The following is a 16,582-nucleotide window of genomic DNA, read 5'->3' on the forward strand; positions in this document are numbered from 1 at the left end:
AGGCTTGTGCCCACATCTGGACTTAGAGGGGGTTCCTCAAAGGGAAGTCAGGGTGTTGTGAGCAGGAGAAGGGGATGGAAGCACAACAGACTGAAACAATTCAGGGGTGTCCAGTACCCCGGAAGGCCAGGGCTCAGTCACCCGGGACCTTGTGGGCCAAAGTAAGAAAGCTGGGCTTTCATCCGAGGGCACCGGCGTGCCATGGAGGGTTATGTGCAGGGAAGAGGCTTAAGTGTGCCTCAGTTGCCCATTTGGGGCACTGTAGGGTCAACGTTTGTCTTCCTGGGGCTGATAGGAAAGCCCTGCAAACTTCAGGGTCTGGGCAGACACATTCCTGTCTCACAAGTGAGGCCAGAAAAGGAGACTGCTTAAGGGTTTTTATAGTTGAGAGGGCAGAAAAATGGTGTCGAGGAAACCATCCCTTTGCTAAGGACAGTGGTGACCAAGACAGCCCCAGCGCTGGCCCCAGGGCTCAAGGTCCTCAATGATGATCCAGAGGGGGCAGGGCTGGTATGGGGGAGGCCAACGGAGGTGCCTATCAGCCGGGGAGGGTTTCCTGAAGGAGCGGCTCGCTAGACACGACGGATGGGGGTGGGAAGGTACGTGCGTTCTAGGTCGAGGGAATAGTGTACAAATGAACGGCTGGCAAGCAAGAGAGAGTACAGGTCCTTTAGCAAATGGCGTACGATTCAGGGTGAGTCTAGAGTCACTGTGAGAGAGGAAGCTGGAGATTCTGGCAGGGTCCTGGGTGTTGTGGAGAGAGGCCTGGGCCTCCTTCCAAGGGCACCGGGGAGCCATAGTGAGGCTGTGAGCAAAGGAGGGGTAGGGGCAGGATTGCATTGTGAAGGGAGGGAAGGAGACAGATAGGAAGAACAGAGAGGAAGTTGGTGGGACAGAGGGGGCGAGAGAAGGGTTGGATTTAAGGTTTATGAGGCAAAATGGGCAGGACGGGCATAGTAGCTGACAGACGCTTGGTGCTGCAGATTTGGCTGGCTCAGCCATCTGGGCTGCAGTGTTTGTGGTTTGTGTGGCCTCTGGGCAGTGGGGTGAGGGTCAGAGCTGGGATTAGTGACTGGGATCTTCAGTTGGGGATAATATTGTGAAGGACATTCTGGCATCCGATAGGCTTTGCATGTCCTGGCCTTTGGGGCCTCTCCTAACCTTCCTCTTTCAGTAATCTGTGGGAATTCTTGGGGAATCCTGGGCCTCAGTTTCCCCTTCCTGCTCCTTCATGGGACTAAGCTCTCCAAATGGCCAATCTCTAAAGACTTAATGGGGGTGCTCTGATGCATGCCCCAGTCTGGGGGCACGGGGCAGGACACAGCTTGGGCAGAGACATTAAGATGGGAACTGCAGGGTGTAAGGAGCGAAAATATATATAGGAATCGTGAGGAAAGAGCTGGAAAGATGAGCCTTCAGCAAAGGGTATGCGTTTCCGTTTGAACTTGAAGAGTTGCAAATAACAGTGTGTCTTAGGAGATGTGGGAGCTATGGCAGCTTCTCCAGCAAAGTCAGGGAAGTTGAACAGACTGGTAGCAACTACAGACAGATGAAGTCAGACCACACAGAAGGACGCCAATAAAAAGCATAATGAGGTACATGTGATGAGACGCGTGGGTGGGCTCCGACTGGAGGCCGGTGGGCCGAATTCAGGTCTCACACATTTTGTTTGGCCTGCGTCTCTCCCTCACGCGGACCGCGTCTTTGAGATCTGAGCACGTGTGATCAGGAGTCGAGGTTGGGAAGGGCCCAAGTTTGGCTATGTGACACTGGGCCACACCTCTCTGGGTTTCGTATTTCCCATAGAGCCTTGTAATTTTTGGATGACACTCTGTACTCTAACTTTGCCTCATTTTAGAGATGGGATAAAACGTGCCTAGTATGTGCCAAGAGGGCGAACCCCTTCGAGGTCACGCAGCGGCCGATTACGAAAGTCCCTCCTCCTCCCCCTCCCTCCATAGCCATCGCACACAAAGCTAAGGCCACCATTGCTTTTATTAGTTGCTCTGAGTGGAGAAAAAGCATGAGCTCCAGATGTGTAAAGGCCTCGCCCGTTCGCCAGAGCTCCTGCTGGTGGGCGCAGCTCTGGGAAAAGGAGAGGAGGTTGTGACGGAGGTTTCTCGTTGGCCAGAACCCAGAGGATGGAGCCCGCTGGTTGGAACTCTGGTAGGAACTGGACCGCCCAGAAGGGTGAAGAGAGCCCCCAGTTGAGCGAACCATTACGAGCGGGCCTCCAGGGGGAAGGGGCGGGGCAAGGGGAAGGGGCGTGCCTCCGGCGGGCTGAGTCCTCCCTTCGGCTGGGGCTCCAGCAGTCGGCGGCGGGCGGGCTGGGCGCCTATTTCTGGGCGGGGATCATGTCGTCGATGGACTGTCCCTTTTCCAGCTTCTTCTCCATCTCCACCATGAGCTTCACACCGTCCACCACCAGCTGCACCTGTTCTACCTCCGACGAACCCAGCCGATCGGCGTTGGACACGTCGAACACTGAGCCCACGGCAGCGGTGTCCACGCCACCTGAGGGAGCAGGAGGCAGGGGCGTGAAGAGGAAGCAGAGGTGCAGGAGCGGGGCCCGAAACGCGGCCCCCGTGCCAACTGCGACAGCTGCACGTATCGAGTGCCTACTATGTAACAGGTTATGTGCATGCAGAGCCTCCCAAATGGCTGTCTATTCACGGGCCCGCGTCTCCGCCATCCAACAAGAAAAGATAGCACGGTGGGTAAGAGACTGAACTCCAGAGCCGGACTGCCTGGGGTCCAATTCTGACCATCCTCCCCTTTCCAGGTGGGAAACTGAGGCCCATAGGGGGCCGGGGACATACACATATTGTATAACCACGATGATATGTCGACTCCCATGAGATAAGGCGTGCTGATGCCCATTTGCAGAGGAAGAAAGAGGCTCACAGAGGGCCAGCTCTTGACGCATCCCCAGAACTCGTGGGGGATGCCCCACCTCCCGCTCCCCCGCCACGTAGGGCCCGCCCCCGACGTCGCGGTGCAGGAGATGGAGCCGCACCTGTGCCCCGCTTCTGCAGACGCAGACGGCCGAGGATCTCCTCGAACTTGGGATGCTTGCTCAGGTGCGCTAGCTTCACGTGCACGCCCCCACGCAGCCCAGTGCCCAAGTTGGATGGGCAGGTGAGCACGTAGCCCAGGTGCTCGTTCCACATGAAGGGGTGGCCGGCTTTCTTGAAGATCTCCTCAATCTGAGGTAGGGGGAGAGGACCAGGAGTCAGCGCCAGCAGGCGCCTCCAAATACACGCGCAACGCAGACCGCGTTCGGAGGGACGGCGTGAGGATGAGGGTGGGGGTGCGGCTGGAAACCCAGAGGGAGGAGATTGTGAGGGGCGGGGCCCGACGACCCCGGGCACTGGATTCTGAGGGGCTGGGCTTGAGGACCTTTGGAGGCGGGTTCTTAGGGCGGGGCTTTGAACATAGGGTGGAGCCTCGGAAAGCGTTTGGGCGCGTCTGAGGGGCGGGGCTGGTGTAGAGGGAGGAGCCGGATTCCGAGGGGCGGGGCCTCGGGAAGAGGGTGGGGCGTTCAGGGTGGATTCGGACGGCAGCCTCCCGGGGCTCGCGCTCACCTTCTGCAGCCCCACGCAGAAGCGGCGGAAAACCTCCTTCATGTTGCCCCCCTTCTCCATGGAGATGACTCGGAGGTGGTCCTCCTCGTTCACCCACACCAGGAAGCTCTTGTTGTCATTGTGCCTGGGGTGGGGCGCAGCAAGAGGCCAAGGAATCAGCTCCGCCCTCTCTCAAACACATAACCCCCGCTAGGGGGCAGCGGGCTAAGGGGCATGAGGTAGCGGCATCCACTTCATCAGAATCGCAGAAGTTTACACCTGTACGCCCTTATCACAGATTCAGTGAAATCTCGAATCTTGGAATCAAGGACTTTTAGGGTCTTAGGTCTTTGAACAGCATTAAATAATAGGCTCTTAGAATCTTAGAATCAGAAGTTTGGAATCAGAAGAATTGATAAATCTTGGAAATCCTACATCTGGTCTCAGGACCAGTCTTTCAAATATCACATGGACATCTCAGAAAAAGAGTCTTAGAACATAAAAATATTTAAAATCTTGAAATCTTAGAATCATCCCATTTGTAAATCTTAGCACCTACACTCTCCAAATCATTTGAAACCTAGGTTCTTGTAACTTTTTAAAGTATTTGACTATCAGAATCAGCAATTCAAAGATTCACAGAAAGCCTAATTATCAACAATACATATTAATAAAGGTCATATTAATAACTAAGATGTACTGAGCACTTATTATGTAGCATGCGCTGTTTTAAATATTTTACATAACTTAACTCATTAACTCTCACAAGAACCCCAACAGCTACGGATTATTGTAATCTCCATTTTCTAAATGAGGAAACCAGGACAGAGAAACATTAAATAATGTGCCCTAGGTCACACAGCTCTCAAGTGGCAGCCTTGGGATTTGAACCCAGAGATTCTCGGTCAAGTCTAAGTTCCTAACTGCCATTTCTCTGGTCCAAGTTTCCCAAAATGTGACACACAGACCACAGGGTAGGCAGGGGAGGAGGGCGAGATCATTTCCTGTGGTTCTTGGAAACATAATTACTTTTGTGGTCTTGACTTTGGTGGAGGAATAAGAAGGGTCGTGGGGGGACTGGAGAGGGCTGGAAAAAGGGGGTCTCACCAGATGCCACGGGCGTCGGGCCAGTCTCGGGCCATGCCAGAGGCCAGCAGCAGTGGGGACACAGGCTTGTCAAACAGGAAATGGTCATCGATGAGCTGCTGCTGCTCCTTCTCTGTCATGCTCTTCAGGGGGTAATATTTCCCCTTGAACTCGCCCGTCAGGCTGTTGAGGGCTGAGGGGCCACATGAATGAGTGGTCAGCAGCCTGCACCCCCTGAAGCCAGGTGTGGAGGCCTCAGGGATCCCACACTGCTGCCCTAAGGGGCCTGGGCTTTGGCCCCATGGATATCCTAAAGGTGCCTGAGTACTGTGTCTAAATGCAATGACCCCCCAAAACATGGTCCACCCCTGACAGCCCAGGGTCTAGGAACAGCCACACCATCTGCTCGAGCCAGAAAATAAGATTTTCCCCTTCCCTTGACCCTCACACCTGATCCACCTGTAAGCTGACAAGACAACCAGTCTCGGGAATTTGGGGAGCCATCATTATAATATAGTATATATAGCATGTGTATGTATTCATATGTATAATAAATATATATTATGTTTATAATAAGTATATTTGTATATATGTATAATACATATACTGATATACATTTCACACATTATTTGTATCATATACTATATAATGTGTTATATATCATATACTATATACTATATTATGAAAAGTAAATTATGTAAGCTTACAAGTTAAATTATATTTAAAACAAAGGTAATAAATACTCAAAACTACCACTTACTAATGATTTTTCTACATTTCCTATTATCGATGTTCTTGAAGTTATGCTCATCTGTCGTTTCTGTATGGCAGAAATGCTATGGGGTGATGTGCTCCCCTGTGCCTGTTCCCATCTCTGTACGCTGTCATGTCGCTAGCTTAAAATAAGCTGTGATGGGAGAATTTACACCACGGAAATTGGCCATTGCTGCAAGTCAGGAGGCTACATTTTTTTTTTTTTTTTTGAGAGCCAGTTGTTAAACATCTATCAGAACAACACGAGTCCCAATGGCTCTACCTCCGAAACACACTTTCTTCCATCCCGTTGCTATCCCTCATCCCTTACCTGGACCACTGCGGTGGCCTGTTCACGGTCACTCTGCTCCTACCTTTGCCCATAGTCTGCTCCCCACTCAGCAGCCAGAAGGCTCCGTGTAAGTCTGAACCTGTTCTTCCTCTGCTCGCCACGCCCTCTGGACAGCCCACAAGGCTCTGCCCAACCTGACCTCATCCCTCGACCTCATCGCGCCCCTCGGCTCCAGCCACAATGATTTCCTTGCTGTTCCTCCCCACCTCAGGGCCTTTGCACTTGCTGTTCCACCTGCTACAATTCTTCCCAAGGTGGGCTCCTTCTTGTCAATCAGGTCTCAACTCCTTCCTAAGGTAGCACGCCCCGCCCTGTCGTTTTCTGCCACACCCCCTTGTTTCCTGGATTCATGGCATTTTAGAATTATCTTGTTGTTTTGTTGGTTTCTGTGTTTCCTCTCATCTCCCCACCCAAACTGTCAACAACTGTTTATTGAAAGCAATGGCCATCCTCTATTCACTCCATGGTCGAAAACGCAAGAGCGAATCGCTATAAAATACTGAACGAATAGATAGATAGATAGATAGATAGATAGATGAATGGAAGTAAGATAGATGAATGAATGAATAGATAGATGAGTAGATAGATGAATATGGAAATAGATAGAGTAGATAGATGCATTGAATGGAAGTAGATAGATAGATGGATAGATGGATGGATAGGTAGATAGATGAATGGAATGCGAGTAGATAGATGGATGAATGAATGGAATGCGATACGACGAATCGACGGGTGAATGGGACGGTGATGAATGAATGGAAATAGGTAGATGGGGTGGGTGGATGGATGGCTGAATTTCTGGCTGGCTGGCTATCAGGACCCTGGTGCAACTGGTATCTGCATGGACCTGCTTTCGAGTGCATCAAGTCTTGACATAGCGCCCCCCCAGACTTCCACCAAGGAGAATGCTGCTTGCTGTCCCTCACCAAGCACCCATGAGTTACCAAGCAACTTCCCTGTTTTGGAAAGTGGGGCTCGGGGGGGCCCCAGGGATCTGCCCATGGAGGAGCAGAGCCAGAGCTGGGTGGGCCCTGGCAGTGGGCAGGTGGGGGCTCTCACCTTCCACAGAAAGTTTCTCCACAGCCCGGCGCTCCCCGCGGGAGCAGTGGGGTGGCAGCGTGTAGCCCTTGATGCTGCGGCCGGTGCGGACACGGCTGCTGAGCACGTAGTTGGGGTCCAGGTCATCTCCGCCCTGAAGGGCAAGTGGGCGTCACGTCCAGTTCCCTCTGGCTCTGGGCCGCTTCCTTTGGTTCCTCCTGCCCCACTGGCCTCTCCCTGGCTCTGTCTCTCTCTCCCCCATCTCTTCGTCTATTTTGTTTTTTTCTCCATACCTCTCTTTCCCCATTTCGTCTCCCCGTTTCTGTGTCTCTTCATCTCTCTCTGTCTCTGACTCTCTCTATCTCTCTGACTCTCTCCAGCCTCTCTCTGCGTCTGTTTCTCTCTTTCTACACGTCTGCTTCGTGCCTGCCTTTCCCTCTCTCTCTCCTCCACCCTTTTTCTACCCACCCCCGTCCCTCCCCCCTCGTCTGTGTTCTCCCTGTCCCTCTGTCTATTTTTTTTTTTCTCCATCTCTAGTATCTCTGGATCTGGATCTGAGTGCCCTCCTCCATCGATCTTCTTCTGAGCTTTGTTTCATTATATACTTCCTCCTTCCTCTTCCCCATCTGCCTCTTTTTTTATTGCCTTGCTCCCACCTTTACTTTGCAGGATCCAACCTTGAGGTTCTCGTGGTTGAGATCAGTCTTGTGCTTGTCAGTGGGCTTGTAGCCCCCGTGCCGGTCCTGGATGATGGGGTCAAAGAGCTCCTTGAAAACCACGTAGGACTCCTCGTCACCGGCCACACAGCCCACGGTCATGATGAAGGGGTGACCTGGGGGTCAGCGTGAGGTCAGAGGTGCTTGGCCCCAGCAAAGAAGACCTGGTCTCCTGGGTAGAGTGTAGGCTGCATGTGCATGTGCACGCGTGCACGTGCACAGGGGGTCATTCAACCTCTGGGTCAGAACGGACAAGGCTGAAGTTTGGTAAAAACGGGGAGGGGAGGCTGAGAAAGGTCAAGGTGGCCTCTGGGGTGAGGGAAAAATGCTGGGGGCCGGGCAAAGGAGAAAGGAGAGTCTCAGGGGGCCGGTTACAAGGTCTTAAAACTGTTACCACTGATCATAGAATTTTCACCTACAATTTTTCAGAACCTTAGACTCTCAGCTCCCACAGAGAATAAGAGACTTGCAAGACGCCCTCACTCGCCAGACAGAGAGGCAGCGGCCTGGAGAGAGGGGGCGTCTCTCCTCAGTCACACGATGAGTTGGCGACTAAGACTAGAACCTGGTCTCCTGCGACCAGGTGCCCTGGTGTCCACCGGGAACACCCCTGTCAGATTCCGAGTGCTCACTTTGTCCCAGGCACTGCTTTGGCACTGTATGTTGTCACATACACCGGCTCTTATGTTGTCCCAATACAGGTGCCCACGTTTTAGGCATGGCAAACGAGGCCGGGGGAGATAAAATGACTTTCTGGGGGAAATCTCACATTGCGCTCCCGTGCATTTGCCGAGTGGTTTACTATGTATGTGTCAGGGCCTGTCCCCGGCCCTTTCCACATGTGAATTAATGTGTTTCTCACAACAGCCCCGTGAGTATAATCCCCACCTCACAGATGAGGAAACTGAGGCCCAGGGAGGCGGGGTGGAGGCCTGGCAGGCAGCCTCCGAAGCACCGCCCCCCTCCTTCCAGTGCCGGCGACACTCCGCCCTGTTACCTGGGTTGTCCACACCTGTCTGGATGACATCGTCCAGAGTGAAGCCGGAGGGAGTCTCCTTGTCCCGCAGCTTCTTATAGAGGTCAAGGGTCAGCACCTTGGCCATGTGGTTGTTATGCTTGCTGAGGTCCGGGTACTCCTCCTCCGGCTTGTAATTCAGCTTGTACTTGTTGTGGGTGTTACCGAATGGCATGGCGATGGTGTGGGGGGGCCTGGGGGGCCTGGGGGGCAAGAGGGAGAAGGTTAGCTCGCCTCCAGCGGCGACCAGCACGGTAATAGAGCGAGGCTCTGGGGTCAGGCAGGCCAGAGAGCCAGTCTTGACCCCTGTGCCGTGTGACTTGGAGAGACACGGGTCCCCTCTCTGAGCCCCTGTGTTTTGACAGGATACATCAGGAGTCTTGGATTAGGATCCCAGCTCTGCGACATCTTAGCAGGTGACTGTGGACTTGTAACCTTGCCAGAGACTCAGTTTCTCTCCAGCTGGAGAATGGAGCGGGGAACCTTCATGTCGGAGTAGTAAAATCTGGAGTAGTTTCTAGAATCAGACAGCCTGGGTTCCCAGCTCTGCCGCTTACTACAAGCTGTGTGACCACGGGCAAGTTGCTTAACCTCTCTGTGCCTCACGTTACTCCTCTGTGAAACTGGGTTCATAATAGCACCCCCCTCTTGGGGCTGTGGGAGGATTAAGGAAGTTAATGTATGTAAAGGACTTGAAATAGTGCCCGGCCCACAATAAGCCTTATTCTGCTCAGCTATTACTGTTATTATTCTTGTTGTCATTGTTGTTGTTATTGTTGTTATTTGAAAGGTCTGTGTGAGGAGGAGCTGGTGCGAGTTGGAGGGTGTTGCTGGGAATGAGTGTGTGAGCAGGGAGGGGACAGTGTCTCTCTGAAGGTTCTTGGGTGCTCAGTCAGGGGGTGAAGGGCAGGGTGGACGAAAGCGGGCGGGGTGGCTGCCCCCCCACCTCTGTGTGCCGACAGCTCTTCCACGGGGCTCAGGTGGGAAGAAAAGCTCAGCCTCTGGGGTCGACAGAGCTGGGTTCGAATCCCACTAATGCCATTTCCCTGCTGTGTGACCCCAGGCCAGTTGCTCAGCCTCTCTGAGCCTCTGTCTCCTGTGAACTGAGCCCTTCTCACGGGGTTGCCAGGAGGATTCTTCGAGGCCGGGCATGTGGCCAGCTGAGCACCAGCCCTGGTGTGGAATTGGGGCCCAGCGTCCAGCGTCTCGGGGGATGGCTGCTATTATTGTTATTATTACTTTTATTCACAAGACTCAGAAAGGAGGAGGGATCCTTCAGTGGCGGTGACAGGGTGGGACACTCACTCCCAGCTCCAGGAATGGGGAGCAGGGAGGATGGTGGGACGACTGGGAGGGACCACGACGAGGCATCAGGCCAGGGCGACGGGGACCCTTGAGAGACCTCTGGAGCTGCTGTGCGGGGTTGGGGATTATTTTTAGAGTCTGGCAGACTCCTCCTCCTCCCCCCTATCCAGCTGCCACCCCCCCACCCCCACATTCCAGGGGCTCGCCTTGCACCAAGTCAGCAGGCAGGAGACAGGTGGGCCGGGGCGAGTGAAAGGACGTGCATCCAGGCCTCGGGGCTCAAGGGCTGCAAGCCCAGAAACTTCCCTTCGGAGGGTGTCCCCACCCCCATCCCTGCTGGGGACATGCCAGGAGAGGGCACCGAGGCAGGATGGGTGAGCCCAAGGGACAAGAGCAGAAATAGCCCCAGAGCCACACACATGTCACTGTGAACCCCAGATCACACCATAAGCAAGAGTCACACATGCATGCCTCCAAATTTAGGGACACACCCAGGATACAGGCACCCGTGCAGGAGCCACGGAAAGGCAGACGCAAGGACACACTGCTGGGGGACACAACGGGGACCCACAGGGTCACAAATGCAAAGCCCCTACAGTGCCTGCTCCTGCAGAACCCTGGCCGGTGATACGCAGGCACCTCGCACGGCTTGTGGCGCCTAGTTCTGGTGACAAACCATCATGAACACGGGCCAGGCCCCCAACCCCTTGCAGGGGGTGACAGCTGGCAGCTGTCAAGCCTCCTTTCTTCTCCAGGATCCCTCCCCAGGACCCTGTGCCACAGAGATCACGAGTCACAGCATGAGCTGGGGACTCACAGGTGGAGGGGACTCCCAGACACAAGGTCAACCTTCCTACACACTGACTCGCCTGCAGGAGAACGTGGGAGCAGACAGACATGCAGGGCCCCTTCCTGAGCCGGGCCAGCCTCCGGCAGCCACGGGGTCCCACTCTGGACCCCTCCCCAATCCCCACCCCGGGTGGTACCTGTCTGGGCTGTGCTGAAAGGGGCTGTCTGTGTCCTGCAGGCACCACTGACCCGAAGGAAGAGCCTGCAGCCCCGGCCTTATATAGGGGCTTTGCTATTGGCTGGGAGGGGCTGCCCCTGGGCAGCGGGCCAGAGGGCAGCTGAGCCTCTCTCCTCGCTGCCCAGGCACCGTGCCCACCCCGAACCCAGGCGTGCCTTGCGCCCAGCCCCATGGCCTTGTATGGGCCTCCCTAGGACAGCCCCGCCAAGCTGATCCCCTGACCAAGTGCTGAATCGGGCTGGCGGGGACTGCTGGCCCCTGGCCAGGGACATGGGGTAGTCACAGGAAATGTCCCAGGCACGTAGAAGCCACCTTCCCCTGGCCTTCCTGTACCCAGGCCTCTCCTCAGCCCCCTAGTGGTCTGGAAAACGGCAAGCGTTGACCCCTTGCCCCTGGGGACACTTCCCAATGGCCCCAGGAGCGCCAGGTACCCCGTTTTCCAGAGGAGGAAACGGAGGTCCAAAGAGGCTGTCACCCAACGATAGGTAGCCTATGAACAAAACTGAGGTTGGAACTCTGGGCTGCCTGCCCCCCAAATTCTGGGCTTAGATGCGCTTTCGTCCTTGGGAGTGAGTGGGTGGCGGGAACTGAGGCTCGGCTGAGTTGAGGTTCAAACTCGAGGCCAGGGTTGGAGGCCGTGGTCACCGTCCCCCCTCCCGCCCTCCCCGTGACGGTGACGTGGTGAGATTTCCGCTGTGGAGGGGACAGGGAAGGACTCGCCCCGGACGGGAGTTTATTTTTAGAACGCGCTTTGCTGTCTCTTCTGCACAGCCTGAGAACCGGGGGCGCGCTGGGGAAGCGGGGGCACAGGGCAGGTGTCGGGGGGTGGGGTCGCCACGTGTCCGGGTTAATTATAACCAGGCTTCTCGGGTGTCCCTGGGCCTTGCCTCCTTACAAGGGCAGCGGCGGCCCCTGGAGCTTGTCCCACCCCCAGGGGAAGGGGGCAGGGCGGTGACTCTGGTCAGAGCTGGGTGCACCGCTCACGCAGATTTGGGCGCAGCGGAAGTTCTTAGCGTCTCCGCTGCAGCTGGAGATCTCGGAGGCTGAGAAGGGGCATCTGTGGAAGAGGGGACGCACAGAGGAAGCCGCCGCCTCCTCCTGGAAGGCACCAAGATTGCAGGTCAAGCAGTGGGCAAGGGCAGGAAGCCCCAAGATTGCGAGGAAGAAGAGAACGGTCCCTCGTCTCTAGGGTTCCTCCCTTCACCCAGCTCTTACCCATATCTTCCCAGGGGGGCAGGACTGACCTAGGGAAAGGAGCCCTCTCTGCCTCTCCCCAGAGTACTGATGGAGAAGGGGGTGCTTAGAAAACTTTTCATTGAGGCCCAGACCCTGATCTCTCCACCCACCTGTCCCTTCACAGCAAGGTCAGAGTGATGGAGGTCTCTCTCCTGGTTAGGGAAACTGAGGCACAGAGGACTAAAAGGAACTGGTCTGGAATCGTTACGCATTTATCATTTTCACAATTACATATTGAGCAATTCCTGGGGACACAGCAGAAAACAGCCAAAACCCCTGGCCGCATGGAGGTGACATTTTAGTCACAGTGAACAAGGAAATACATGCGGTCATGTTGGGACAATAAAGCTTTGAAGGAAATTGAAAGAGGGCACACAGCAGAGGAGATGAGGTCAAACCTCTCTGGGGAGGTGACATCTGAGCAGAGACCTGAGGGAGAGGAGGGAGACTGCCGTGTGGGGAATCCGGAAGCGGGGAACAGCAGGTGCAAAGGCCCTGAGGTGGGAGTAGCTTGGCATATCTGAGAGACAGGGTGGAGGCTGCAGGGCTGGGGCAGATGGGACAGAGGGGAGAGTGGAAGAAAGAACATGGGGCTGGAGAGGGGACAGGAGCAGACCAGTCAGGCCCTGGGGGCTGTGGAGGAGCTTCCAGCCACTGCGGGCTGTGAGCAGAGGAGGCAGAACATCACGTGCATTGTAGGTGGCACAGCCCAGCCCTCTGGGCCCCTGATAATCTCTCGTGGGGACATTTGATACTCTTTTTGGCCACATGTCATCAGAAGCCCTTTCTACACTTGGGGAGCTCTTCCACCCTATAACTGCCTCCTTTGGAGAAGCCAGAAATGTCAGACAATCCGTTTCCCAGAATCCTCTGTAGTAATATCCCACTCTGAAAAATCAGGTTCAGAGAGGTTACGTGACTTGCCCAAGGTCACACAGCTGGGAAGGGGCAGAGCTGGGAGTCAAACTGACACAGGGCTGCCAAGAGTGGGTTCAAGCTTTGGTGACAATAATTTCTAGGCCTCTCAGCTAAGTCAGACAGTATCGTCAACCCAGAGCCCCTCTCTAGGTCTTCAGGCCCTGACAATTTGTACCCACTTCCCCACGCCCCCTTTATAACCCCAGCAGTCTGGCTTCAGGGTCCAGCACTTCATATGTATATATAAATGTAATTCCCCAACAGTCCTATGAAGAGGATACTGTGAATTTTACAAGTCAGGAAAACGAGACCCAGAGAGGTTAAGTCACTTGCCGAAGTCACACAGCTGGGAAGTAGCAGAACAAGACTAGATCAGATAGTCAGTTCTTAAGCTTATATTCATAATCCCTTCCTGATCTCACCTGTTCATGCTGAAGCCCCATTTTACAGACAATGGACTGAGGCTGAAAAAGGAATTGGGAGTTGCCCAAGGCCATAGCCAGTATTTTGGAATTCCAGAGCTTGCTCGCTTCCCTTCACCCACAAGTTCCTGGCACTGCAGAGCAACCCTGCTCCCAAACTCTTCCTTTTTTCCTATCACTTCCCCTGTCCCTATCCCTCTCCTGGGGATGTGACGACTGCCACAGTTCAGGGAAGACTCTGGGAGACAGGACACCACCATGGTCCACCAGAAAACTCTCCTCATCCACCTCCAAAATTCCTCTCCCAATCCTGGTAGTCTGTGATGCCAGCTGATTCAGAGAAAACAAGTTATAAATCAAAGCCAGCCCCAGAGCCAGACAGTTAAGGATCTGCCCACTCCTTCTTTATCCTGGAAGTGCGATGCCAAGTCTTCTGCAGCTCATATGGTGGTAATGCGGGGAAAGACACAAATAAGACAGTCTTTCATGACTCCCCTCCTGCCCTGCCCTGCCCAGGTCCTCCAAATCAGTCTTTATCAATTTAGCTATACATTGTCCTCTAGGTGCTGCTTTAGCTGCATCTCATGGTGTTTTTTGTTTGTTTGTTTTATTTTTTGGTTGTTTTTCCATTCTGTTATCATTTCAAATTTTCCCTTTACATTGAAACTTTTGGAGTGGATGGATGGTCATATTTATTCATATTTTAGTTTCTTAAAGTTGCTTTTTTATTGAGGTATAACATATTCACTGAAGTGTCCTAATCTTAAGATCAATGAACTTTTGTATATGTGTACACCTGAGTAACCGCCACCAAGACCAAGATAGTGACTATTTCTAGCACCCTGAAAAGGTCTCTCAGCCAATGTCACCTCTCTTTTTCCAAAGGATCCACTATCCTGGCTTTTGACACCACAGATTAGCTTCGCCTGTTACTGAACTTCATATAAATCGAATCATACAGAACTCCCTCTCTTTGGTCTGATTTCTTTTGATCAACATTCTGCCTGTTGAAATTTATTCACATTATCACATGTAGCAATAGATCATTCTTTAGCAGGTTTTGTTATGTAGTAGTTTGATTCTTGGTCACTTCTAAATACTTTCTAATTTCTGTCATGATTTCTTCTTTGTCATATGAATGGCTTTTTAAAAAATCTTTTTTATTAATGGATAAAAGATGAGCCAGCACCTAAGGGAATCATATACAGCTGTTAAAAACAAATAAAACTAATCCATATGAACCACTTTGGAACAATTGCCAAATATATTAGTTCCTTCAGGCTGCTGTAACGCAGACTGGGTGGCTTATAAACAACAGAAATTTATTGCTTACAGTTCCGGAGGCTGGAAGTCCAGCACGGTCAGGTGAGGGCCCTCTTCTGGTGAGGGCAGACTTCTTATATCCCCATGTGGCAGAAGAGACAAGGGAGCTCTCTGGGATCCTTTTTATAAGGGCACTCATCCCATTCACGAGAGCTCCCCTGTTATGACCTAATCACCTCCCAAAGGTCCCACCTCCTGATACTGTCACTTTGTGGGGTTAGAATTTCAATAGGTGAATTTGTGAGGGACACAAATATTCAGACCATAGCACCAAGATATATTGCTAAGTGGGAGGAAAATCAATATACACCTATTGCCACAAAAATACTGTGAAACACACCACCTCACAATGCAGTAGCTTTAACATGGACACAGGGTTGGCTGGTCGGGGCTGGCTCAGCTGAGAAGCTCTGCTCCATACTGTCGAAAACAAGACAACAGGCCCCAAATAGACTTATGCTAAGACCCACGTCACCAAGACTTAATGACAGTTTCAGCTCTTCCAGACATGGAACCTTAAACTAGTCGATCAGGAATCACCTGGTCAGCACCAGTGAGGTCATCTACCTGATTGACCCTGCCACCCCCTGAGGGAGTGACCTTGCACCAACCAAGTGCTTTTTCGCCTAGAATAACTTCCTTGTTCTCGCTCCCTTCTGCCTAGAAATCTTGCATTTCGTGCAGCTTCTCGGAGCTTCTTTCTGCCTGTTCTATTGGACGCTGCCCTATTCGGATTGATTTTTGCTCAAATAAAGTCTTAAGATTGTGACTATGACTTGGTTTCCCTTTTAACAATACGTAGATGTGGGGTGTGGGCGGAGGGAGGCGCAGCCACACAGCAGAAGCCTTTCTCAGGCCTATGCGGGGACACAAAAGGAAACGAACTGACACAATCGTCACTTGTGCCCCTCTGCCATTGGCCAAAGCAAGTCGCACGACCACACCCAAAGTCAAGGCCATCATTCGGTCTTTCTTAAATGGGCACTCGTGCTCATACATCCACATACAATTCATAACCGTGGAACATCTCTGAAGGATATTAGAAACTGGTAATCATGTATTTGGGGATCAAGAGAGACAAAGACCGACTTTTCAACTCTAGTCTTTTGTTGTCTGCGAACGTTTTTTTTTCTAACAATGCATTACTTTGTAAATTTAAAAAGGGAGAGCTTTTTAAAAATTGTGGCCCAGAGATGACAATAGAAAAGCCCCCAACCCATCTGCCCATTTTCCTGATGTAGCAAACTGAGGCCGTAAGAGATCGGGTCGGGGTTTTGTTGAGTGTCTTCTGTGAGACTTGCACTTGGGGCCTTCGGGGGATGGCTGCCTGGATTCAGGGGCTCTGCTGCTCCTTGCCTGTGTGATCTTGGATGGATCACTTGACCCCTCTGTGCCTCATCTTCTCCTGTGGAGCGGGTACGATCATAGCATCTACCTCCTAGGGTTGATATGAGGATTCATAGAGTTAATTTACAAGACTTGTCATAGGGCCTGTGCCAGGAAAGAACTCAACACTCCAGCCCTCAGTGGTGTGCAAAAGTGCTTGGCACAGGGCCAGCCCAAGAGTTGGCCGCCTTAGTCAACATTTTTTTTCTTGCAGGCTTTGTCTCATTTAATCCTCACTGCTCTGTTTGGTGGTGAGTGTGATCATTCCAGGTTTGTAGATGAAGAAATCTACATCGAAAAATCATCGCTTGTCCCAGGTTACACGAAAGGAGATGGCAAGATCAGGATTTGAACTCAGATCTACCTGGCTTCGATTCCTTCCCATGTCCCCCATCCACACCCACACCCACACCCACATCCGCACACATAGTGTTTATTTTTG

The 16,582-nt window shown here is 52.8% G+C and overlaps 1 protein-coding gene across 1 annotated transcript; it reads right to left on the bottom strand.

The window, feature by feature from the left end:
* Nucleotides 1-1,337: 1,337 nt before the first annotated feature.
* CKM (creatine kinase, M-type) lies at nt 1,338-11,009 on the bottom strand. The gene is made up of 8 exons (XM_039866191.1): nt 10,815-11,009; nt 8,506-8,726; nt 7,470-7,624; nt 6,814-6,946; nt 4,671-4,842; nt 3,585-3,708; nt 3,017-3,206; nt 1,338-2,514 (listed from the first exon to the last, which is right to left on the bottom strand). Exons 2-8 carry the CDS (start codon nt 8,696-8,698, stop codon nt 2,336-2,338), a joined length of 1,146 nt encoding a protein of 381 aa, XP_039722125.1. The 5' UTR covers nt 8,699-8,726; nt 10,815-11,009; the 3' UTR covers nt 1,338-2,335.
* Nucleotides 11,010-16,582: the final 5,573 nt, after the last annotated feature.

Source organism: Pteropus medius, unplaced genomic scaffold, assembly GCF_902729225.1.
Source record: "Pteropus medius unplaced genomic scaffold, Ma_sr-lr_union100, whole genome shotgun sequence".
Lineage (NCBI taxonomy): Eukaryota > Metazoa > Chordata > Mammalia > Chiroptera > Pteropodidae > Pteropus > Pteropus medius.